The sequence below is a fragment of the Cinclus cinclus genome, chromosome 1, assembly GCF_963662255.1.
Source record: "Cinclus cinclus chromosome 1, bCinCin1.1, whole genome shotgun sequence".
Taxonomy (NCBI): Eukaryota; Metazoa; Chordata; class Aves; order Passeriformes; family Cinclidae; genus Cinclus; species Cinclus cinclus.
The window spans coordinates 70170161-70194072 of NC_085046.1; the positions used below are offsets into that span (position 1 = coordinate 70170161).

General features: G+C 42.1%; 1 protein-coding gene across 1 annotated transcript; it reads right to left on the reverse strand.

Annotated features, from left to right (window-relative positions):
* Positions 1–10746: 10746 nt before the first annotated feature.
* LOC134045890 (serpin B12-like) lies at positions 10747–15385 on the reverse strand. The gene is given in 7 exon segments (XM_062496035.1): positions 10747–11151; positions 11277–11447; positions 11643–11785; positions 12250–12367; positions 13241–13407; positions 13734–13827; positions 15218–15385. Coding segments are annotated over 7 exon segments (1266 nt in total).
* Positions 15386–23912: the final 8527 nt, after the last annotated feature.

A 23912-nucleotide genomic window follows, 5' to 3' on the forward strand; every position in this document is an offset into this window, starting at 1 on the left:
AGAAATGGTCCTTAATCACATTCAGGTTGACGTGGTGTGTGGGTGGGCAAATATTCACATGAGTGTATGCAAGCACTAACAACACTATTTTGTAACAAGTATTTAGTTATCACTACTAAGATATATTTACACATCTACCCAACTGGATAATAGGCTTCTCTGGTATTTAGGAAACTCTGAAGGCAGTTTCCTATCAGTCATAAGGTAGTCATGGGTTTAACTCTGTTTTGGTTTGAATTTTCTCATAGCTATTTCTTGGGAGGAAAGAGAAATTAAAAGTGCATTGCTCATTCAAGCCCTGAGAACAAGAGAGTCAGACCTGCACAGATTTTGCCTGAAGCAATGACAGCCATGGAGTCTGGTTTAACTTGCTTAACACAGGGACAAGAAAATTTCCCAAAGAAGTATCTGGCTCACTTTCCTGGTTTCTGGCTGCTCTCTACACTGTCACCTAAAGACCTACCTGCTGAGCCTGTTCCTCAGTGCCAAGGAAACTTCCCTGTCTGACCATCCAGGAGCCACTCCAGCAGTTACATCTGCACCAACCAAGCTGGGATCAAGGCCATTGCACAGCTGCATCCCCCACACCCACAGTCACAGCATATTCCCTTACCATGACAGAGCCCCAGACATCTCAATCCTTAAAATAATTTAATCATGGTGCAATAACAAAATATCTGCTCGAGCTAGTGCCTCCAAGGAGGGACCCCAAAGAAAGGACACCACCTTGGACTTTTATGCCCTCACAACCTAAGGGTGGGAAAGTCTAGGGTCCTTGGCTCCTGCTGTGTCTCCAAGTGTCTGGTTCCCTGGCCAGGCCACAGTTCCCTGGGCCCTTTGTTCTGCACTGGGTGGGCACTTTGTGGTCCCTTGCTTGGGGCTCCCACCCAGAGCTCAGCCTACAGCTGCACCCTGAGCTACCTGCACTGAATGGACTCCCCAGCACTCACAGTGCCACCGACAGTGAACTGCAGAGCAGAACTGGGCAGATGCTGTTCCCCTTCTTCTGGCGATGGGCTGTTCTCTGCATTCTTGCTTTGGGCACTAGGCATAGCACAGTTGGAAAAAAAATGTTGTGGAATATAAGAGGGGGGAAGTATACCAGTAGGAGCTTCAAGATGTAACAGCTTTAAGTCAGAGTAGCATCCAGGTGTCTCCCAGAACAGAAAGGAGAGTTTTGAGCAGCAAGACACAACCAAGTATTTTTCTTTCAGGAATACTGGCAATTTTTAATCCATATTAATACAGCTAATGGAAAATTGCAATCCTGAAGCACAATAATTCATGACCTTCTGGCACAAGGGTATGTGCTAAAAGCCACAAGTACCTTAAAATGCATTCTTTGTAGGAATCTGTTAAAGCAAAGTTTGAGTTATCTAATATGCTCAAAGAGTGAAACACTACTCTCTTAACCCCTGCTTAGTTTTCTAATACATTTGAGCTCTTGTCTTAACTGTTTTAAGTGAGCAGGTTTCTCCAGGTTTCTTCATCATTGTTTGTTATTTCTCTGGTTTTGTAGGTACTTGTATCCATAATTCATTTTGAGTTAATATAAAGATTAACTATGGCTTCATTTTTTTATTTGGTGGATACTTGTTTCACATGAATAACTTTCTGTCAGAGGTCAAATTACAGACAATGGAGTTGGACAGGCATTCATTCCCAGAAAGGAACATTCTCTGCTGTTCTTCTAGTCTCCTGCTTCGCTATTTTGTTCTCTTCTTGGTTAGTTTAGTGTAGTTAGAGTGTGGCTTAGACAGAGATAGTTTTTCAGTGGGAATGTCTGGGAAATCCAGGAGTTTTTGCTCAAGCAGATTGAAGGGTCTCCTGGATTGTAGGTTTTGAGGAGACTCACTACACAAATGCTTGCTGGGAAAGGCAAAGCTACAGCTCATCCTGCTGTTGAACAGAGGGCTGGACTAGGACTTGCACTGCATTTTCCAGATCTGTGACTCCCTTCTTGCTCTTTGAGTAATGCAGAGGTTCACTGCAGGCCAGAGAAAAACGAAGGGGATTGAAGATGGTCTCAGTAGTCTCAGAGTCAGGAGACTCTCTTTATTCATTTCCATTGATAACTTGTTAAAAGGAAAGGATAAATATCAGGAGGACTTTTTCTAAAGGTTACAGATCGGTGGTTGCTGAGATGCTGCTGTGTGGAAAGGAAGATGAAGATGTAAAAGTACTGCAAGTACAAAGGCAGTGACAGTTTTTGTTTCAGATAGTTAGACTGCTCTGTCAAGAATTCACATTTCAAAGACAGCCCTTTTAGCTGGTGGTCAGATGCTTATCATAGTGAAGTTGTTTTTAAGGCACAGAGGAATGGATTGCAGAATGACCTGCTTTCTAAACCTAAAATTCCACACATTTAGATAAGACTGTAAATAGCACTACAACCTTAGGGATAAGTTTTGCCCAGCACTATTTATCTATTTACAGTTATTTTGACTGCAAATACACAGCAAACTCAAAATTTTGCTTCACTTTCCAGCAACATTTTTTAATGCTACTGATGTCCTTGGAGCCAGGACCAAGGGAATGAAGACTTCTCGATATGATTTTCAAACCACTAAGAGTTCTGATTACATGGATGAGATAAGCATAGGAAGGCCAAAGCAAGGAACAAAGATCCAGTTGGTGATGTCAATCAGCAGAACACAACCTCACAGCAAGGAGCAATGACTCACAGCAGAAGAACAGACCACCAGCATATTCCTTGTGATTATTCTTTGCTTCAAGAGAATGTGAGAAAGGTGGATGTCTACAGCTCTTCTTTGGCTTTTTTCCTCACTGTTTGCAGCCATGTGCTTCCCTTGCTGTCAGTGTCTGCAGGATGTAGAAGGCAGGGAAGCAGATTCTTGTCAAGGAACCAGAGGCTGATCTCAAGTTTGACAGCAAAGGCTTTTCTTGTCCCTTTCATCTTACAAAACACACGCTCTGCTACCACCCTGCTCAGGTGGTAATTAAAGAGTGAGTACCTGATTTGTCTGAGGTTGCTTGTGAGAAAAGGTACCATTAGATAAGTGAAGTTGCTGAATAGCAATAATAAAACAAGGACTCCTTTGATTTTCACTGGCCAAGAGGGCCCCCCCCTCCCTGTTTGTCAGACATCTGCTACAGCAAATAACAAGTTTATACAATATATCAGAGCAATTAGGGTGATAAAGTATCTGTGGTGATACACAGAAACTAGTATGACAGAAAACAGACCTCTTGAAGTTGAGGAAGTTGGAGATGCTTCAAATGTTGCTGACAGTCTCAGCTCATTTGGGAAGCACCACATGAGCAGATTCTGATATACATTACGGTGATCTTCAGGTTGTATGAATCAAGAACCTATTGAAAACCGAGTGTCAGCTTATAAATAGCACTGCTGTCTGCTGATTCTCCAATACTGAATTTACTGGCAACAAGGAATTGATGAGCGTGAACTTTGCAGAGACCTGAGCCACCCCATGCTGGACATTCAACTTGCCAGGGTAAAGGTGAGCTCAGCACTGTTGTTTTTCCAACTGAATTTATTTGTGCACCAGAAGCTTTTCCACAATTGCAGTAAGCCCCATTCATAATAAACTCCATTTACTCCCCAAGGAAATTAAGACATGACACAAAATAACAACAAAATAGTCTTCATCTTCATCTTTGATTCACTTATCATCATCCAAAAATAGCTTTAGCAATACGCCAGTTCTGCCTGTACATTCTCTGCTCACACCCTTTCCCACTTATTCATGAGCTTTGACTAACAGGAAATTGCATTTGTAGGCAGGGATGTCTGCATATGTCTTCTTAACAGACTTCCATAGTGTAAGGTGATAGGACTACCGAGATAAATATTTCTGCATGATGACCCTGTTTTATAAGGCGATTCAGGCTGAGTGATCTCATTTATAATATTTCTGGATATCATTTCTTTGTGGCAATTTAAGTCATTTTATAAGCTGGGTTTCCTTACCTTAACAGTAAGAACAGAGTTAACACTACACTAATCATACTACTCAAAACCTGTGGGTACTGTTAGCTACTGAGCTACTTTTCCAAATTATGGACTTGGAAACCTGAAACACCCTTCAACCCTGTGGCACATTGTATTATTTTCATCGTTCTGAGGAAAAAGGAATTGCTTTTGGCCATCAGTCTGCGTGTTAAAAATAATTGTTCTTCCACATTCCTGTGACAATCCATGTGGTATAATTTGCATACCTACTCAAATTATGCAGTGGTGGCTCAGTAGTCCCGTATGTTATTTGCATAAACGTTAGTGTGGATATTATTGCCAGTCCTTACAGCTAGTGAAGTCAGATGTATAACAGGTCCAGAAATGGAGCTTGTTTGCCAATATTGTGCACATATTTTTAGTGATTGAGTTTTGAAAACAAAATGAGATTTGAAAATACCCTTCCTAGTCTGCCAAGCACTGTGAGGAGCAGGGAGGTGGATAATTTGAAAACACAGGGTCAAATTTTCAAGCAATGTAAACTGATTCAGCTCCAAATGAGGTGTGAAAAGAAAATTTGTTCCCATGGAAAAAGGTTCTTCTTCAGGCCACAGAATAATACAGATGTGCAAATGGTATGTTTCCCCATACTTCCATGGAATTTGTACAATATATCATTTCTTCATTCTGCAATTCAAATTCTTACATTCCTGGGCTAATTACTGAACTGTCCTGAAAAATAATTCCCTATATCTCTTCACATTTCTGCTTTCCCTCAGTTCCATTGGATTTCACCATTGATAAAGTTTTTGCTGTCATATTATCCTGGATAAAATTTGGCAGCTCTTCTTCTTCTGGCCTTCCTGTAACCCAGACACACGACCTTGTGAATCCCAGATACTTGTATCCTGGCTAGTTGTAAACACTTTTGTATAATCTAATGGGGAACCTGAGACCAGCCAGCAACACTTTCCAATATCCCTCATAAAACAAGGTACTTTTATGCACAGAATAAGATATTTAAGAAAACTTGAGTTAAACACATTATGCTTCCAAGAACCACTACTTCATGCAGAACATATGAAGTAGTCCCTGCTATTGTGTTCCTGAATAACCACTGGATGCAAACAAGAATGTCTTGACAGAACACGTTGTTCAATAGCTTTGGTGTTTGGCCTGGGACACCCAAGTGAAATTCACAGAGCCTCACATTGCTCCAGATGAAGTCAGGTTTCTAACTACAACATGCTGATGAAGGGACATTAAGAGTGGGTGAGAAATTGTGACACAACATTTCCCTTGCAACTCTCTGGGTGCCAATGGAACAGAGTTGCCCTGGTACAGAAGCACACACAGCCAGTATTACTGCTGGGGGAAGGTGCCATTTGGCCCTCTCCCTACTTTTTATTTTTTTTCTTACAAAGTAAACATTACCAGTAAGCCATAGGAGGTAAACGGGATCTGGAACACCATCAAATGCCTGTGGGGAGACTTCAAAGCTCTGACCCTGCCAGCAAGCCTTCTCATTTGAGATTTGGGAAAGCCTCCCACATATTCACTTGCAGAGCTAAAGTTTACTATATATTTAAAACATGGTTAATTTTTTCCTGCTGTATTTGTAAAGTAGAAAAGGATGGATGTACCCCTAAATATATTCTCACTTTGTCTGCATTTGTGCTACATGGAGGAACAATACTCTGTGCATTCATTTCTAAATTGAAAATTTAAGATGGTCCTTTTGTCTTCCTGCTCAGCTAGAGAAATGGGACTGAATTTTGTTCTCAGACTTGAGTGTAAATCTATCAGGACTGAATTCTGTTCTCAGACATGAGTATAAATCCATCATAACTCCACCAATGTTCACTGATGTTTTAATAGCTTATAAACACATTTTGTATAATTGAAAAAAATGTGCAGGCAGAATTAGACCAGAATTAGACCATAATTGCTTTTGCAGTATAGTTCAGCAGTGGCCAAAATATATCCACACTGTTTTAGGCAGAAATCCCAAAAGACCACCATACAGGCTGCTGTGAACACAGTCAGTTCCATCTCAGTCACACTCAGTGCACCCCAGTGCAGACACAGGACAATTGCATCAATATATTCTGAAAATAATATGGTACTTTAGCAGGGCTTTCATCTATTATGAAATTCTGGATCAAGAAATACTTTCCTGTCAGCAGTCGCCTCTGTATTGAACAGTAGGATTATTTCCCACTCATCAGGCAGAGGGTCATAGAACTGGCAGGATGAGAAATTGTAGACTTAGAACAACCTTCCTCCAAGGCCAAACATCTCATGGTCCCCAAGGACCATGGTTTTTCAGGCACATGTCAAACAGCAGAACACTAGAGAAGAATTTTCTTAAAAAGTTTCATAGTGATACTTAAAAAACCCTACCTTTTGCATTCATTATTATTTTCAGAATGACAGGTCAGAGAAACGAAGATGAAAGACATTCAAGTTCTTGGTGGTGGTAAATTACAGTTTGCTGTGGTTGTAGTTCATGGATGAAATACAACAGGCAAGAGACAAGACGTGGCAGATGTTCAAAAGCACTGAGTGCCTAAGGCAACCTTCAAATCAAGGTTCAAAAGCTATACCAATTAAATGCTTTGAATAATTTTATTGTTACCACACTTTACTACTTCCAAAGGGAGGGCCTGGAGAGAGTGTCTGAGGAGAAGAGTGTGGGACAATCTTTACATATCTCCATGCCTAACATCTGTATGGAGACTCGCTCAGGACATGAACATGACCTGTGGGTTTCACTGCCTTCATGGCAGCCAAGAGCCTTCCCCAGTGGTGGCATTCAGGCATTGGAGTCAGGGTTACTGGAGACACGTGAGAGGAAAGTGGGGGGTTCAGCACTGAGCTGTCTCTGGCTTGGGACCTGGGGGCTGGGGACAGAGGCATGCAACACCTCCTGGACTGCATCCCCACCATAAGCCTTGTCATGTGGCTGAGGATGGGAGGCATCATGATGGACTTTTGATTTACACAGCACATCATCCAACTCTTTAGACAACTCCACTTCAATGGGAGTTTTCCTGGCTAAGAGTGAAATAAGAATGAAATAAGAATTAAATAAACTCCATTAAGTGTGTTCATTTGTTTGAGAAGAGCTCTAAACAGGAAAGGCCCATTATAATTTTTCCAGCTGTCTTGCTGAAGTAATATGCTGTTTTTTCTGGGGTTCTAAAATACAGATATCAGGAAATGTCAGTGGTGCTTGATAGCAACATCTTATTTATGCCTTACTCCTTTCTACCACAGTATTGTGCTCTCTTTGTGCAAAAAGAAGCAGAACCTGCTCTACCCTTCGGGGGAACATCAGCCAAAGCAGACAATGTTCTTGCTTGGATTGTGTTTGACCAACAAAAGGAACAGGTCAGCTTTGAACTCGTAAGAAATTACAGAGGCAAAGCATTCTTCTGGTCACCCCTGTAGCAGCATCTGCCTCCATTCCTTCTTCATTAACTTCCAAAAAAAAAGCCCTTCCCCTATTTGCTCCAGCTAGCTCTGCAGTCACTTTCATCTCCTCACTTTTTTTTTTTCCTAAAGGCTATACTCTTGTGTCAACACAGACACATCATCAACATCCTGGGCTTCTTGCAAGAACTGCTTCATGGTTTAGAAGTACTGACCAAGCTTCAGATACTGTGGTTCACTGAAGTACATCATACTGGATGTGGATTTTTCTCACAACACCACAGGAAGTTAGACAGTGGTATGGGAGCATAGCTGAGGCTGTCAGTTCTGGATATTTGCTGCCGTATTCCAGCTATGGATCTGATTTCCTGTACCCTAGGCCTAGTCCACATGTTTCAGCAGAACAGCCTGGGGAGGTTGAGGCATCAATGGTTATGGCTTGAAATGTACATGGGGCTTCTGAGGCTTTTGTTGAGCTCCACAGCCACTGTCAGTCTGCACCTCTGTAAGGTTTGCACCAAGCAACAAGCAAATAAGGCAACAAGGTGGAGTTGTTCCTGTCTGGGGTACAAAAGTTACACCAAAAGCCCTTGAGCATGTCTTCCAGGATGCTTCATATCCATCACCATTCATGAGCAAGGAAATGGCTCCACCATGACAAAGCACTCCTCCTTCATCCCTGGAGGCTGCTCTGCATCACAAGCAGCAGTCAGTTTTTTCAATGTTTCCTCCTGGTGTCTGGAGGGTGGCTGTGGGCTGGGCAATGCCTGTATTTTAGGCCAACAGGCTCTGTGCTCAGCACTGCTCTAGGCAGAATATTGCATTTCTCACAGAAGAACAGCAGTTGAACCCATCGAGAAAAATGCAGCAAAGTCTCCACCAGATAACATGCAATGATTGCATGGATATAATCTGAAAATATGACTGAGGGGACCTTTCCCGTGATGAAACTTTTGTTTGAGAAAGCCTTTCCCCACAGCAGTCGTCCCGCTACAATTTAGTGAGATGATTCCTCACTGGGCAAGCTGAGGGCTGTGGAAAAGGCAGGATTGGTCATTGCTGACCCATGTTTGGGACTGCTTTGTGCTGACAGATTGCAGGGGAGAGAAGTGAGAGGCAGCAGAGTGGGCTGCAGGGGGTGTTTCTTGGGAAAGGAGCTGTCAGGGTGTGAGTGGAGGCAGAGCAGTAGCTGGTGTTGTGAGGTTCCAGGCTGCAACTAGGACTATGCCAAAAGCTACCTGCCTCATAAGGCATAGCATGAGGAAATAAGGCATCCATCAGGATTTCTGAGAGAGGTCCTTTGGGAGTGCTTTTTCAGCATGTTTATTAGTGTCAGCAAGCGTGTGGAAAAGCTGGGCTCTGTTTCCAAACTGTAGCACTCAAGTGAGGGAGGATTGCAAAATAATCTTGGAGATGTGTAGGTGGCAGTGCTCTTACACAAAAGCTGTGACTCGCATCCCATAACTAAGAACATCTAATTTCACGCATGAGGATTCAGATGAAAAAGCTGCACAGCAGCACTCTGAAGAACTGAGATGAAGCTCACAGCTGACCTACTTCGTTCACTATGTTCTTTTCTAGGCAGATATTAAATAAGTGAAGGAAATTCATGCTATCAGAAAAATGTAGACAAAAATTCTTCCATAGCATTCTAGTTAGGATAGACATCCACATAGAGATAATTTTTTTCCTCTGTTACTGGACTAAAACAGGAATGGCACCAGAGCCTGGAAACCAGAACTCATCTATAATGCAGTTATTGAACTGCAAAGTTGTCTGTCCTGGAGGTCTCTTCTGGTGCCTTTAAGCTGCACTCCTTCATGTAAGGGCTTCAAAAGGAAGGTGGGCAGTTTTGCCCTGCAGCCTATGCTAAAGCCTGAGAGCACTTGGTGCATTCTATTGAGAGCTGAAGGCTTGAATTCCAGCAAGGATATGCAATACAAGCCCTTCAGCCCCCCTGAGCCACATGAATTTCTCCACTGGAGAAGTACTATTTTGAATTTAAAAAAAAAAAAGAGTAATTGTAATGGCCTTTTTCAGAAGCTCTATTTAAACGGCTTTCATAAGGCTTGCTTTGAATCCATTCACTAGATGTTCTCCAGGAATTTACACCTCATCCTACCTTGCTCCTGAATTTCAACATGGGCAAAGCATCTAATTGCTCACATCAAGATAGTTCAGAGCAAGCAAAGGGAAATGATACCTGCTAGAAATTTACAAAAAGAGAAAACAAAATGCCTACAAATTTTGGATGAGGGAATTTTTCTTTCAGATGGCTTTTGGGATGTACAAGCTTAAAACCAGCTTATGTTCTATTTAGGAGAGACACATCATTATTTTAGTGTGTCTTCTCCTTTCTGAAGCCATATATAACATTAAACATGTTATTCATTGATTCTCCATTATACATATAAATTTAAAAAGCACATTACAAATGTTAATTTTTTAAACCTCATCCTTCAGAGGAAGACATCACTTCTGCTAAACCAGCAAATTATCTCCCTATCAGCTGGAAAGAAGTTTAATTTTTTTCCCCACAAACATTAGCAGGTTATGTTTAACTGTGATTTCCATGATTTATACTTCACTTTAAAAAAACCTTTCCTCATTTTTCAAAGCATGGAGAGAGCTCTGTCTCTCAGATTTGCATCTCGGAACTTTTAAATTCACCACACAGCAATATAGGAAAACAAATTTCTTGGAAGTTCATTGCTACAGTGTTCCACATTGGTAAATTCAGTGGGATGCTTTAGACCATTTTCTTCCTATTCTTTGAAACCTTGAGATAATTAATTTGATTTATCCCCATATAAAAGACAGCCTTCTATACTATGCAAATAATTAACCATCTTTAGGAATACATGGTTTTGTATCCTGTTCCTGCAGACACCATGCATACAAAACTCTCTTTGGAGTTATTTGAGAACTTAACATGGACTTAGGAGAGATTGTCCAGACAGGTGGTGGACCCTCCATCTTTGGAGGTATCCAAAAGGCATCTGGACTTGGTCTTGGGCAACCAGCAGTAGATGGCCCTGTTCATGCAGGGGAGGTGGACCAGATGATCTCCAGAGGTCCCTTTTGACCTCAATCCTATTTGTCACCATGAACATGTACACATCAAGGAAACAAAATGTTATTCATATCCAGTGAGTTTAAGGTACAATTTACTTGTATTCTGGATTCATATCAATATTTTACAAATCAAGGGCCTAGTGGCAGAGCATCCAATTCATAGGTTCTAAACAAAACTGGCTGCAGTGTTTATTTTGGAGTACAAACTAGCTATCAAAGGATTAAGAAAGCATTGGGGAGAAAAATAGAATTTCTGCTTTTCATCCAGATGTTCCTCACAGTGTTAGAAAATGGCCCTGATTTTAAGGTGAACAGAGTTTGCCAAAGAAAACTATAGTATTGGTAGGATTGTGTCTAATAAAGAACAAGAAAGGGTGATTAGCCATGAACACCTCAGTGATAGGCAGAGACCTCCTGACAATGGAAGCTCCCGTGCCAGCCGCTGCCACGGTGCCTTCCTCATTGACTTCCACATACGCCTTGTGGACAACGTTTGACAGCACCAGAGATTTTGCAAACGTCATTGCAGAAAGGTCAGCTTTGGATTCAGTGAAGATGTCGGTCATGCCCATCTCTTGTAAAACCTCGTTGAGGTTAAAGGTGCCTTCTAGCTTGAATCGGGGCAGGTAAACCTCCACTGTTGTCTCAAACATGTTCTCTGAGGAGGCCCACAGCATTAAATTTTCATAGGTGATTGTGCTTTCAATCTGTAAGTTGGGGGGAGGGAAAGGAGATTAAAATAGGTGGGAAGCTTTGAAAAATTTACATCTTTACACAGTGTTAATTCAGACAACTGGCTCCCAGCCCTAGTCCATGACATGTACTGCCTTACCTGCTCCAGCCCACTGACAGATCCATCAGCCACATCACCTGGCAGCAGGATCATCATGCTCAGTGACTTCTGAGCATAAGGGAGTTCAAGGATTTGAGCAGCCACCTCCTCAATGTAGCCCAGTTTAAATTTGCCTTTCTGGTACATCATCTGCACAGGTTTCTTTCTGTTCTATTGAAAAGAAAATTACACAGTTAGGCAATACAGCTCTTACCCACACCTCTACCCAACGGGGAGGGAAGTTAAGTTCCCAACACACCCACACCCTACTCACAGGGCAGATCAGCCCCGGACATTGTTATGCTTGCTGCAATGCTCACAGTATCTAAGGTGAATAATACAAAGGTTTACAGAATGTAGATGTACCTGATTCAGTTTAAAATCACTCTGAACTGTTTTTTCTTCATCGAACCTGAGTTCCCAGGATGCTTTGAAGTAGATTACATTCACAAGCACCAGCAATGCATGTCCATCAATCACACCAGGTGCAAAGAGTTCCTTGATTTTACCTAAAGGGAATTTTGAAACACAGAAGTATTTGTTAGCTGTCATTAAGACTTGGGACTGAGATTCTATTATTGATCTGTGAACTTAGTTTTGGAAAAACTTAGAAATACAGTTCTCGGTTTATTCAAAGGACAAAACCAAAATAGGTAAACAAGATTCTTCTGCCCTGTTACCAGCCAGGGAGGATGGGGGGAACTGGGGTTATTACTGCAATTATCAGGCCAGGTACAAGGGTGGGAATAAAAAAATATATTACAGCAAACATACCTTTAACTCGTAAATAATTTAGCTGGTAACTTACTCTAATATTTCAAGAGCACATGGGAAGACAAACTACCCTTAAACAGCACAAGAGTGAACACACAGAAACATGAACACGTCTTTGCTTTTCCTATCCTGGAATTTCATTTGTTGAACCCATGTAGGAAGGCAGTGATAGAATGGCTATGGTTTTGCTTTGTTTTACCTTGTGTCTCACTTTCAACCCAAGCATTAATTTTTCTTCTGGCAGCTTCAACAGCACCATGAAAGTCCACTATTTGCAGCATTGATCCATACAGTTCCTTGGTACACCTTAGAAATTGCTGTAAAGCAAAGTAAAGATTATGAATTGGTCAAATCTATCATGCACTTACCACCTTCTGAAAGAAATCAATTGCTCAATAGTATTTTAGAAATAGTGAGGGACCTTTTGAGTCCATAAGGCAAAACTTCATTTTGGAAATGTCAAGTATCTGAAGATTATTCAGAGGATCTTTGAAGAAGAGATAATTATTCTAAAGCATAGGTCAAAAATGTAAATAAGTATAAAGAAAACCAGAAGAAAGAGTCTTGTCATGGAGAACTGCATAACTGAGGTTTCAAATAAAAAAATCAAAGAAATAGAAAAAATGCAAGATGAGTTGTTTCATGCTTAAGTATCAAAATAATTGACAGAAAAGCAAAGATGTGACTAATAAGTTAGCCATACCAAGTTGTCTCAAGACCACTCAGTCATTCTGTAGGAAAGGAGCAAGAAGTTCAGCAGAGCAGCCCTGTGCATGAACCTGTACAACCTCCCTGGAGATAAACCTCTCCAAGCTTACTGCTGCCCCAGCTTTCCCACTTGCAAGACCTGAAGTAGGTACTTTACAGGCAGCTTGAATAGGCCATTTTTGGCCATAGGTTCTTCTCTGGGTAACTGCACACATATGCCAAGAAATTAACAGATCCCTGCTTTGTTTTTGCTCTGTAGCCTTTGATATCCACAGAGTGGTTTGTTTGTGGTTTTTTTATTTATTTTTATAAAAGCATGGAAAATTGACAGTCCTGTCTCTTTCCCACCAGCTTCAAGAGCTACAGCTCCATGTAGCACATCGTGTGCTCCAAAACACACACAAGAGGGGCAACAGTGAGGCTCACAGCTACAGCTCGAGGAAGCTGGAGGTCATGGCCACAGCAGTTAGCAGGTGACTTACCTGCTGGAGTTCAAATCCTTGTTGCATAAAGAGATTGTTGGCCAAGGTTAAAACATACTTTTCACCCAGGTTTTGTAGTTGTAAAAGCAGCTCCTGGAACACTTTATGGTTAAGGTCCCCCTCCTTGTTACACTGGGAATAAGACAAACACAATTAAAGTGATTCCTCTGTACAGCTTTGGTTGCTAATTTGCATCTTAATTAGATAACACTATAAGGCTAACTCCTGCTGTACTAATTCTTAAATCCAGCTAGTCCAAGCTTTGTAGCCTGATCCTCCTTCAGATGAGATCACTGAAAGCTTTGGTATTGACTTACTGGCCTTTAATGAAACAAAACCTTGTATTAGTCATTTCCTAGAGGATTAGGCAGACTCGGCATGTGATCTTGACTCCCTCCAGTGGCAAACCCTAGTGTTCTACCCGCGCTGGGTGACCAGGCAGTGAAGGCAGGGCTCCCCTCCCAAGGACGCACATCTGAGAAGGACGGGTGACTCTCCGGGCTTCCTTCGGGATCCATTTCTGAGGCTGCACTCTCGTGATCATGTACAAGACTCGTTCTTCCTGCGGCTTTCCTGACATGGAGCACCTGCAGATGAAGATGTCAAGTTATGTCAATTGTAACTGGTATAAAACCACATTCCTTCTTTAAAAGCTTTGCTTTGCTGTATTGGGTAAGTGGCGTAGATTCATGAAGAATGTTTTATCAGCTTCACTCGTCGGCTGACGTGAAAGATTTGAACTTGTTCATATGTTCATGTTCAGACTCATTTTTCTATATTAACAAACCAAGAACTTGCACTTAATCTCTCAAAATGTTTCTCTTCACTACCTTGAAATGTTTATATTTGATTTGTATTTTCATTGTTATATTTTATTTGTGTTTTCATTGCTACAGTTACCTTAAATTTCCAAAAAAAAGTTGCCCTAAGCAAGAGAAAATTCATTTTCTTTAGAAACATCAAAACTGGCTTCTTGCAATCATTCTTAGCATTAGCATCAGTTTAAGAAATAGATCAAAACCACAGTGCTCTTAACGCAAACCAGTCCTTGTTTCTACTGTGAAAATACATCACTGAAAAATTTTCAGTAGCTTTTCTATTATAATAATGCTTCATCATACATAGACTTACTCTTGTTTTGTAGAGGATACTGATATTGAACAATTCCCACTGCTTTCCTAAAATAAGCAGGAGTCCCTCTCTAAATATTGGTGTGGCAGGGTTATGGTACCCAGGGGGCTGCAAGTGTGGTCTCTGTGCAAAGAAAACAGACTCTGAGAAAATGTCTGGGTGGGCACCTGGCAGCCACAGCAGAGGTCAACCACCACAACCTGGTGAGAATTTCTGCCTTAGGGTTACTGGTCTTTTGCCACTCGTAGTAAAGAGAAGAAAGAAAAAAAAAAGAAAATAAAAGAAAGGCTGTAAAAACCAGAACTTGCCCTGCAGGAAGTAAAGGCACAGTGACTGGAGGGGTGGCCCTCTTCAGCTCCTCCTTGCCCTCCTGGGTCTCTGACATTTTGAGTCTTGAATATCATAAGGGACAAGTGAGCTAATGCTTCCAGCCACCCAGGTGCAACCCCTTCAGGTGTCTGCAGCTCTCCACACTGCCCTCCCAGACTCCCACTCTCAGGATTCTCACAGCAACCACAAGAAGAAACGCCTGCCCATAATTCTGAAATAAAGCCTGCTATTCTGCCAGCAGGCTTGAGGAAAGCCAGAACACCCCACTGTGCTGTGTCACCTCCCCTCAGTCAGCCCTTGCTCTGTGCTCTTGCAGGGGGCATGATGAGACTCACACCAGCAGATGGCAGGGATGACAGTGCTCCAAGCACAGCTGTGGAGGCAGCACCTGTGCCTGCCCTTGTGCATCTTTCCTGTGAGACACTCACACGTGTGCCATGCTGGGATGCCCAACATTTCCATCAAGGGAACAGTAAGCAATGTGGAAGCACCTCACCATGGTTCATTCATACTCACTTTTTCTATCTGAGCAGCAGTGTTGTTTTTTGCACCAAGATGGAGCAGGGCCAGGGCAACAGAAATGCTCATTGGAGAGAAGACAATATTTATGTCCTCTGCACTTCTGTTGAGCTTTTTGTAGAGATCAAGGCAAAACTCAGTAACTGGTCTGGAAATGGAGTCCATCATGAAGCAGCTGCTGAGTGGGAGTACAAAAGAATTAAGAAATTTAATGCAGCTGGCCTAGCTAGACCACACCATGAAGCATCTGTCTGCCCTGAGATAGTCCCGTAGCTGACTGTTGAACGTAATAAACATTTTCTAAATCCTGAAAGTTTTAATGAGCCTTGCACAGATTAGTCTATGAATTTGCACAGTAGGAGCCAAGACACAGAGGGTCTGCAAAAGGGACCCATGCTCACAACATATGTACATTCCTTAGAAACAGCCCTTTTTCTGCTTTATCCCATGCTGTGTTTTGTTTCAACTTATGGTATTGAAATTAGACAGGTATGGATTAATATTTTCCTTTTTCAAACTGGTTTGATGCATACCCTTGCATCAACTCTTTCCTCTTAACAATATACATTAGCGAAAGAGACTTGGTGACAGAAACTAAGTCTGGATATAACCATCTGTGGTAACCAGAGCTGTGGCAAGGGGGTTTCAAACAACAAGTTTCTAAAAATAAGATCACTATTAATTAAATGTCTTCATACGTGAAAAAGGGTCATTAACAGCTATGGAGAATGAACTAAATATGGAAACACTAACAGTTTGAAATACACTTTTTACTTCTCATAAGTTTTCCAGGAGTCAGAGTCTGAGGCAGGATGCACAATTAAAAACTCCAAACAAAGAAATAGAACAGGAGCCCTGAAGTGTATAAGTTCCTGCTCAGTGATACAACAAGATATGTGTCACTCTCTACTTTTGTACTCAAAACATTGCAGTCTGATACCTCTCCCATGGGTCATTAGTTCCATCTACTCTGCTACAAACAAGTTAGGACTAAGTTCAGCAAATATTTTGGACAAATAGCACTGGTCTGTGTTCCAGAAAGCTTATTTATTTAGAGGGAAATACATAGCCACAGTATGGAAACAAATCCTTCATGCCTCCCATGGCACAGGTCTGGCTGTCTCTACCTTTCAGCCTGCACTGGGACCAGCATGGGTCAGGTCCAGAGAAAGCTGCCAGAGTTCTTCTCTTTTGGAAAAAGGTGTGAGTGCACAGCCAAGTGATTCTCCCCAGTGCCCACAGATGGCCAGAGCACAGCAGGCACTCTTCCTCAGCCCTGTCTGCCCTGAAGCTGCAATCTGCAAGGGGAGGTTACGTGAGGAGCTCCAGTCTGCGTCACCAGAGGTTAAAGGTGGGAAGAGGCTGGTACAAAGCTGAACTTCAGGATTTTTATCAGCAGAACACTTGTACAGCCTGTCCTGTGCTGTTGGTGCCCCTTTGAGACTTGTTTTGAGCCCCCTGGGGAAGGGGTTGCCTGTTGCTGGGGACCTGCAACCCATTCCAATCAAAATTCTCCTGTCAGTCTCCCACTGAGACCCCAGTTCCTCTACCACAGCCACAGCTCCCTCTCTTCACAGACAGCCTGACTTTCACAGCGTTATCTTTATGCAAAGAACTACTCAGAATGCCTTGTACTCTTCTCAAGATGCAGCATGCACGCTATCTCCAGCTCATCCATGGGCCAGGCATGACTCTGCATGGAAAGCTGGGGCTCAGGTGTCAGAAGTTGCCAGGGCATTGGGAAATGATATGGCTCAGCCAAGGTGCAGCATTTGTCTGTGAAACCATCTCCATCTGCAGCAAGTGCCAGACAATGGGAATGAACTCAGCCCACAGGAAAACAGACTGAGTCTGAAACAAACTGCTGCAGAGGCTTGGACGAGATGACAAACTAAAGATTCTGAATATATGAAAGTACAACATGTGGCAAATGCAGAACATTTCTTGCCATTTGAGCAACTTGAAAAGTACAGCAACAATCAATGCTTCATCCTGTTTCTGAGTGATGCTCTGTGGAAAGAACCTGTGATGCTGAAAGAAAAGTTCATAGATGTTTCATACTGAGACTTTTGTTTTACCCTGAAGTCCAGAAGTACTTCCCATAAAGATGTAATGCAAATGGACAAAACAGATGAGAAATACCCAAAGGGTTCTTGGCACAGACAAATTAAAGATGAGTTTTATCTCATTAATTCTGAACACAACTGTTCTAGCTCTGCTATTAGTGTCTTTTTATGTAATGTGGTTTTAATTTTCCTTTCAATAATGCAGTGATCGTACCACAAGCCATTGCACTAAATGATTTCTCTTTTCTTCCATTCTCGTATCAAACTATCAACAACCTTCTGAAAACAAAACTCAGTGCATCTTCAGCGCTGAAGTTTGTAGTGCTATACTTCCACATCTCTTGAAAGATCTGAAATGGAGCTGTGAAATCAGATGCAGTGAATGTAGGGCATGAGGCACTTTGTAGGTGTGCCCCAACTTCAGAACGAGTCAAGGAGAAAAAAAAAGGAGTTAATAATCTTACTCAGTAGGAAGATGGCAGCTCCACCCCACCCTGCAGGGAAAGGGCTGAGTGCCAAGAACGGAGGGAGAGCCCAGGATCTGGGAACAAGTTTTAAAGTGAGTGTCTGGCACACTGATGTGGCCACTCCTTTAGCAAAAGCAGCAGGCTGTCACCAGGGAGATACCCAGGTGTAAAACAGTACAGCCAACTCCAGGGTTTTGTGAGTGGGAGCTGCTTAGAGAGCTGCCCTAGAAATCCAGAGGAAGGGAGGGCAGGTAGAGGAATTTTCTTACTGCACAGTGAAAGGATTTAATGAACTTTCCTAATCTAAAATGAGGTGGGAACAAGTGTATGAATGATTCCACACCACAAAGCCTTTTGCGTAATCTGTGTAATAATTCAGTCAGACTTTTGGAGCTACTGCAGGGACCAGAGCGTTTGGAGAACATCTGCATGGTGGACAGCAAATGGTAATGTCACTTTTAAATAATCTTGGAGTGGTAAGGAGGGATGATACAGGACCAAAAAGAGTGTTCCAGGAAGTTCCCAGCTGCAGTTCCACACTAGCCAAAGCACCTGCACTGAGCATTATTAGTAGTGCAGAGCCCCTGATGACAGGAGAGCCTTTGCATGATGGTTCAGCAGCTTTTAAAATAGTCTGGCAAATGAAATTACTGGCATTGCAGTATGTGAGCAGGAAGCTACCCAGGAAAATAGCTTCCTTCAGAAGAAACCACTGCATACCACATAAAAATGACAAACTTCTTCCATGGCTGCATGAAATGAGGAACACTCCTTTTCTATAACTATTCATGATCTGTTCTCTCTTTATAGTTTGTTTTTTGCTTAGCTTAGATGAAATCAAAACAAAAACTGTCAAAGAATAAAGAAACCTGTGCTGAAAGCTGTCATAATTATTGGTTGTATTAGATTATATTATCCAGTCAACAGGAGGAGGCAGTAAATAGGGTGGAGAAGGTAAGAGACCTGTAGCTTTGCTGTTAAGGTGATTCTGTATTTCATACAAGTTAAGTAAGAAGAAACCTGTTTTGCGTGATGCCACATGATAATTCCCCTTGCATGTTTTACTTATTCAGTCTGCATCCCATTAAGGTAACTTAATACACATTCATTTCTCATACACAGGGGAAAATAGAATTGGCAGAAATTACATGGTCTCTCCTAGAAAAAGTCAACATGACAGATAGTGCCACTTCTTCACATGAAAATTGGTAGAATGACTTTCTTATTTTTCTTTACCATTCATACAAAAATACATTTCCAGTTGTTTCTGTGCTGATTTGGAATGAAAGGGACAAACAGCGCATAAGAAAAATTAAATTTCCTACAACACAGCAATTCTGATCATCCTTGAGTGGCACAACATATGCTTTGAATTAAAAACCAGTACATTTCAGTACAAAGCAGCTTTTCAAGCAAAATGGTGCCAAGTTCATTTTCCAAACAACCTAGCCTCTCAGGATGCTACTTTTATGCCAGAAAGCTTTTTCCTGACTGCTCTTTTTAGTTTTCATCAGCCCCTCTGGTATCTTCTATGCTTCTTTCTAGGCCAGTTACTTCTGCATAAACAGACATGGATGTGCAATGGCCTGTTACAGGCTGTACAGTGGCAAATTATTTGCTGTGCCTGTGTGCACATCAGATTTCCATGGCACAGGCTCCTCTGCAAGCTTCTTGACAGCATTGCCAAACCTAGGAGCTCATATTTTAATAGCAAAGACTAGCACCCCCACTAACAAAACAAAATCTGAATACCACTCCACCCTCTCTCTTTTATAGTGTCATTGTTTAAGAACATAAACAACTTCCCTGGTAGTGGGGATCAGTGTAAAGGGGAAATGCCTTAGAACCCAGTCAAAGAACTGCATACCTTCTCTCTCATCTAGCAAACATTTCAAGGCTTTTTCTTGTGTCGTGGAAATATGAGTAAAGAAGGAAAAATTAACCTGTATTTCTCATGCTGTGGGTCGAGTTGCCCAGGTCACCAGCACCATCACTTTATATTAAGCTGTTTCTACCAGAGTGAGTAGAGGTGCTCTGAAAGAACCTATCCTTCAGCCCTTCTGGAGATACAGGCAGAAAAGCATCTACTTTCTCATACAAGCCACTGAGCTCATCGGTCTTGTGGCAATTAGACTTTACTGGATGGACAGAGAGGTCTTGGGGAAATTTCAGATTCAGAAGGCTGTGAAATTCAGGCAAGAATCTTTAGACATGTCCCTAAAATCCTCATTCATGTCCCACTGAAACCAGCTCCCTTTGTGTGAGCTCTCGAGACACCTGAATTTTAGCTGTGTGTTTTGCTGCCTCAGCCTGTAAAGGTATCTCTCTCTCTCTCTGCCCAATATGTAAAAATGATGTTTACTTTACCAGCCTGTAGAGTACTTTGGAACAGAAAAAAATAAAAATCACAATTATTTTAGGAAAAAAAAAAACTACAAAACAACATAGAATTTTTACCTTCTTCCCTGAAGAGGTTAAATGATGAAGACAACAGCTGAGTTCTGGAGCACGTTCCTGTGAATACTGTATTAAAAATAATCTCCCACTCTCTTGTGGGAAAGTTCAGCCTCTAACCAATGATTGCTGATAGCAGCATCTTGCTGTTTAATGCAAATGCCATCACCATGAAGTTTCCCCACAGAAGAATGGGAAACCTATATCGAGCAATATGCTATTAGCATTTCTCTCAAGCTGCCCAACAAGTCTGGCAGGCAATATCTGCTGGCAACATCTCCTGATTGCAATGCCAAGTCACTCTCAGCTGGAAAACTGATCATTAACCCTAAGAAGACCAATGATTGCACTGCTGTGCTCAGTCCCTTTCAAGTTTTGATGGGGTCTGGCCTGGACAAAAGTGTGTGCAGGGTTTATGCCAAGATTGTTTGGAGCTGAGCTTGCTTGTAGAGATAGAGCAAATGAATGGGAAATGCATTATGTTGCCTACAGCCATCTCTCCCTCTCAGGTAAGGAGTTGGCTTTATATGCATGGAAGGAGCTTAATTAGAGAAGGGAAGAAATATTTCCTTGAACGGTAACAGGAATCCCCAGCCAGGGGGTATTCTTTTAAATTGCTGGAGTTAAGAATAAAAGAAGGCCAGGAGTGGTTGATCACTGAGGTTAAGTCTCCAGCATAAAGTGAGAAGGAAATAAAGAGATGGGAAGCACAGAGCTGCACTAGCACAGTGTTTTGATCTCTAATCAGTACCACTGAACTCAGCAGCAACACTAGGTTATGGCAGCCAGACTCAGAGATCAGAGCTAAACTAGGGTTGTACGTGGCTTTGCAACGGTGAAAATTTTACGTCTTTTCTTTCTCACCTCTTCTTTCTTCCTACAAAGCATAAAACTGGCTTTGGATTCATAGGATACTTATGGGATCAAAAGTGGTGAACAGGAAAGAGGAAGAAGGGCCCCCAGCACCATCTTTCCCATCCCTCACTTTCCTTCTAGTGCTGAAGCTGGATCATCCTCTTCTTTAGGCACAGCACCATCCAGCTTTGCTATTCCCCACTCCTCTGCCAAGGTCTCAGCCCAGCTGGCCAAGCTCCAATGCTCCAGTACCCACCTGAAAACAGGAATCCACAAGCAATGCAAGATACAAGGATGAAATCACCATTGTTGTTACCTCTGTTCTTTTCCTTGCTTTTTTTCCTTCCATTTGCTAATCATTTTCTTGCTTGTTTTCTTTTCTTGCCTGTTCCTGTAGTGCTCCTTAGTCTTCTTCCTCAGTTCTTTTTTACTTTCTCTCTTTTTAAATGTATTTATTTGTGAATGTTGCCTTACCACATATCTTCTGGTGCTTTTCTAGTCCAAGCTTATTTTCAGTGATAATCTAAGTATTTTTGAGTACCTTGCAAGACTTTCCTTCTTCCAGTTTCTGTGCTTTCTTCCTTCTTCCTATACTGACATAATTCCTCCACTGATTTATTTCGCTTGCTCTGTCATATATTCCTGCAGAGCTTCCCTGACATCTGCTTAATTCCTTTGCCTCACGAAACGTCAATGTAGGTGCAAATTCTGTTTTTCTAGGCCCGTAGGACAGTATATTCACAAAAATGTACTGCTTTTCCACTTTGCCCTAAATTGCATTTTTCAAGTTTCAGAACTTCCCCACAAACCACTTTTGCTACCAAAAGACATTCTCAACCAAATGCTGGGAGTAAGGAACAGGCAGTGGCGGTGCAGGTGAGCAAGTGATGACGTGAGCAGGCACAAAGCCCTGCAGTTTGCAACTACCTGCCAAAGCCAGCCACAGCTTGCTGGTTTCCATCAGGAGCATCATCCATCACTGGATAGCAATGCCCTGTTGAAAGGCGAGGTGGAGCACCTCATCAATCTGAGCAAGTCCTCAGCTATGCTCACTCTCTCCACTGTAACCAGCACCTTCCAGCACGTAAGAGTTCCTACACACAAACTCCCACACACATTTTCCCATGTCCTCCCGTGCAGTTTCTTGCCCAAGTCCCAGAGGCCAGCAATGGGTAGAATGAAAATAGTAGACTGTAATATGGTTTCTCACACCAGCCCAAGCCTCGTGGATACTTCTCCCTCACAGGCTGCGAGGTGCAAAAGCTCCACACTGGGACTGGCAGAGGGAAGAGGCAGAAGTGAAAAATTAACCTGAGGTTTTCATGGGCAAGCCACTCTCTTCATGAATGACCAACAAGTGGGTTTGCTTTATGTGAGCCAAGACAACTTTGTATCTCTAACATCTGCTTGCCTTGCACAGGCTGGGATACCTTGGAATTAGTCAGAGGTGGAGAAAGACGGGCTCCACACTGAAGCAGTGTTTCTCTCTGCTTTCATGGGATAACCCTTCCTGGCCAAGCTATCATGAGGAGAAGAACGCTGTCATAAATTTGTGGGGATATGCCAAATACTCTGATCAGCATTTAAACATACTACAGCTTCCATTAAATTAAGACTCCTGAACTGGAATGCTTTCATAACCTGAAAAAGTTGAGAAAGCAATGTCTGATCTTTTCTCCTTCAGGAAATCTTCTCCAGGAAGGAAAAAAGGGTTGGAACAATCTGCCGGAGGTTTTCCTCAGTCTAGCAGAGCAGCAGAGTTGTAGCAGTAAGTGTGAAATGGCCCACTGGATATCTGGAGCCACCTGACAAAGAGTCAGTGCCCAAACACAAACTGTACAGACTAGAGGCAACCAGATCCTCTTCTCTGTGCATGGATTGTCTGTGCAGCTGCTTTGTCACCAACCCCACGCACAATGTCCTGACTCACCTCCTGCAGGACAACCAGAAGTAGCCACAGTGACAACAGCCCTAGATACATCTGACCCCAGTCTACAGAGCAGATGAGACAATCATGGGCTGCATCAATCATTACCAGTCGTTCAGATATCACTGAAATTGAGCCAGTAAAGATCTTTGCTGCCAAGTCCTTCTCAGACAGGATGACCTCACATTAATTGTTGTATTTTTCATTTTTCTGACCACTATCCTTTTGGCAAAATATCTGATGGATAACAGCAAAGACCCCCCCCAGAGATCTGCAGGGTCCCACCTCCCATTGGTTTTGATCCAAGTTAGTCTCCTCAGTACCCTCAAAGATATGGGCCAAAGACCCCAGTTAACCCTCTGACTTTAATATGCATTAGAAACCATTAATTATCCTCCAAGGGAACTACTGAATTATTGTGACTAAAGGCTTCTCATGGGTTGTTAAGTTCAAGAATCAAAACAGAACTCCCGTCCCTAAATTCACAATAACCAGTGTCCTGATGCTGAAAATATATGTATTAGGAGTTGTTGCATGTTCTCATTTAGAAATCTCTTTCCAGTTTCTTTCAGACCTGAGGCACCAAGAGGATTTCTCAAATAAAATGCTTCCATCTTTTGAGGATACATAATTGAATTCTGCATGTATCCTGACCACCTAGTCACATAGTCCTTACTGGGAGCTACCATCATGCAGCTCAGAAAGGCAATACAGACATTCACTTTGTTGATTTTTTTCTTTTGACTTTGTGGCCTAAGTGAATCTGCTTGTTTCCATTTCTATAATTTATTGGAAGTCAGGCGTGAACACTAACACTGTCATTGAACATACAGACTAACACTAGAAGTATTGTACATTTGACACAGGTTCCGTAGTGCTTTATTCTGAACAGTAATTAGGTAAACAAGTACTGAACATATGCA